Source organism: Dasypus novemcinctus, chromosome 10 (assembly GCF_030445035.2).
Source record: "Dasypus novemcinctus isolate mDasNov1 chromosome 10, mDasNov1.1.hap2, whole genome shotgun sequence".
NCBI classification, from domain to species: Eukaryota; Metazoa; Chordata; class Mammalia; order Cingulata; family Dasypodidae; genus Dasypus; species Dasypus novemcinctus.
The window spans coordinates 38,967,532-38,970,300 of record NC_080682.1 but is presented as its reverse complement, the minus strand read 5'-3'; the positions used below and the strand labels follow the sequence as shown (position 1 = coordinate 38,970,300).

The following is a 2,769-nucleotide window of genomic DNA, read 5'->3' as shown; positions in this document are numbered from 1 at the left end:
GTATTGGACATGTGGGAAACTCCAGAATGTTATTGATTACAAAATTATCAGAGTAGAAGGTGAAAATTTTTATATAATATTGTTAATGGCCATGAATTAGATACTTTAAGATATTCTCTCAGTGATACAGTTAAAATATTGGAATTACTTTTTAAAGTATTATTTGGTGGTTGGAATTTTCTTCATGAAATACAATCTTACATAAGCATAGACTCTAGAGGCTTTCAATGTTGATTTGGGTTTCACAATGCTCCAGATAGTCTGCTACTAAATATCTAAATTATTTGAAGTATCAATAAGGCAGAAGAGATAGAAAAAAGAAAGTCATAAAACAAAGTACAGCCAAGAAAAAGCCTGGATAAATCTTGGGAATAGTAAACTTTTGCTCATATCTGGGTGTTGCTCATATACATGTTGCCAGATATAAGAAATAAGATTTATGCATTTTATAGCTCTTAGGGTAGAAGAGACATTCAACAACTTCAATGGTAAGAATCAAGAATAACTTTCATTCTATTTCCTTTCTTTCCCAAGATACAGAACCATAGTTGCTTTATTGCATTCTTCATCTCCATATTTCTTAGTGTGTATATTAAAGGGTTGAGCATGGGGGCAATGATAGTATAAAAAAGAGCAAAAACTTTGTCTTCTGGTAAAGTAGTAGCTGGTCGAATATAAACGAAGAGTAAAGGAGCAAAGAAAAGGACCACCACAGTGATATGGGAACTGCATGTGGAAAGAGCTTTGCGGCGATTCTCCACAGAATAGGACCTGATCGTGTATAAGATCACAGCATAAGATATCAACAAGATGACAAAAATCACCAGGCTCAATAGGCCTGAACTAGCAATGACCAAGAGACCAATTCTGCTTGTGTCAGCACAGGCCAGTTTCAGCAAAGGATACACATCACAGAAGAAGTGATCTATCTCATTGGGGCCACAGTAGGGTAAGACGATGGCAAGAAGAAACTGGCTAAAGGAATGCAGGAATCCCCCAGCGCAGGAAGCAGCAATCATGATGTTACACCTCCACCTGCTCATGATAGTGGTGTAGTGCAGAGGCTTGCAGATGGCCACATAGCGGTCATAGGCCATCCCTGTGAGGATTAAAATCTCAATACCTCCAAAGAAGTGCATGGTAAAGAGCTGTGACATGCAGCCATTATAGGAAATGACCTTTTTTTCTGCCAGGAAGTCCATGATGAGCTTGGGGGTCACAGTGGAGGTGTAGCAAAGGTCTGAGAATGAGAGGTAACTCAGGAAGAAATACATAGGCTGTTTAATAAGTTGACTGCATGTGATGGAAACCATGATGAGCAGATTTCCTGTCAAAATTGCAATATAACAAAGTAAGAATAGCAAAAAACAGAGAACTTCTACTTCCTTTTCCTGAGAAAGTCCTAAAAGAATAAATTCTGTGACATTATTTTCCATGATGCAGAGCAGTTTGTAGCCACCTGAAATTAGATGAATAATGAATTCTTATGAGATATATTTTAATGTGGTCATGCATAGCATTCCTTGCGTGGTGAAGGTTATAATAGAAAAATGGTTCATGAGTCAAAGAAAACATAATTTTCCTCTTTTATTCAGGAAGACTTTCCTGCAAAGCTTTATGTCCCTTTCTTGAAAATTGAACTATTGGAAAAAATGTTAGGTTACTGAGAGGAAAACTAGCATTGTATACTAAATACATTGTATTTATGTAACTGTTATCTCAGCATGCTTTATCAAATACCAGCTGGGTATTATGCCCAACTAGAATTGCAAAATTTCCCTTTTAAAGAAAAAAAATCATATCTCACTTTGCTGGTGTCACTGTTACTTAGTACATTCCAACATAAATGAAGCAGAGTGAAAATAGAAAAAAAAATCATATACCAATATTTGATATGTGTTATGTTGGCAATATTATATATTAGACTCTCTAAGCCAAACTCAGCATGTAAACGCATTACCTTTCCCCCAGCATGGGACATGATTCCCGGGGATGAGCCTCCCTGGCACCAAGGAATTACTACCAAGCACCAGCTGATGATGTAACTAGAAAAAGACATTGAATAAAATGATCAATTCAGACCAGGAGAATATCTCAGCCTACATGTAATAACAGGTTTTAAAAACTGCTTCTTGACTTTAGATAAAAGGGGAAAATGGAAAGGACAAATGAGTTTATATGGCTATGAGTCTTCAAAAAAGAGTAGGGTCATCATCAGAGGGCTAATGCTTACATACACCTCAGCAGGGTACCAGAGACAGCCAAAGTAGATAGAAACCCAGGTACTGGTTCTCCTGAGGACTACAGAAGCCCACAGGTTCGATGGGCATGGCAGATGACTCTGGAATTCAGGGCCATATCAGTTGGCCCTACTTTGGAGTTTGTGTTCCTGAGTGTGATAGAGTTGGACTCAGATTTGACCTTTCTACACATGGCTCTTCTGTTACTCTTACCAGACCTGTGGTTGGCATTGGGGTTGGTGTATACTCAGGAGATCTGAATCTCTGGACTGTCCATGTGACAACCAGACCCTGAACCTCAGCAGACTTGCAACTCCTACCCTCTGGTTTATTGGACTTACCCTGGCTAGCTAACAGGGAGGTGAAGAAGGTTAACCACCACATCAGGGAGTCAAGAGTGCCTACAACTGCAAGCAGGAGAATTATATCCATCATTCATGTGGAATCTAAGCCCCCTCTTGATGTAGAGGGGAACTGGACATAACCATCCCAGAGTCCACAGGATGGAAGAATAGAGCATGGATTAGAG

General features: G+C 38.9%; 1 protein-coding gene across 1 annotated transcript; it reads right to left on the bottom strand.

The window, feature by feature from the left end:
• Window positions 1-482: 482 nt before the first annotated feature.
• LOC101411080 (olfactory receptor 4P4-like) lies at window positions 483-1,436 on the bottom strand. Its single transcript, XM_004483933.1, has one exon. It carries the CDS (start codon window positions 1,434-1,436, stop codon window positions 483-485), a length of 954 nt encoding a protein of 317 aa, XP_004483990.1.
• Window positions 1,437-2,769: the final 1,333 nt, after the last annotated feature.

What these genes read in the sequence shown, in the direction of transcription:
- LOC101411080 (XM_004483933.1), bottom strand. Translation starts at nt 1,436, where the DNA reads ATGGAAAATAATGTCACAGAATTTATTCTTTTAGGACTTTCTCAGGAA.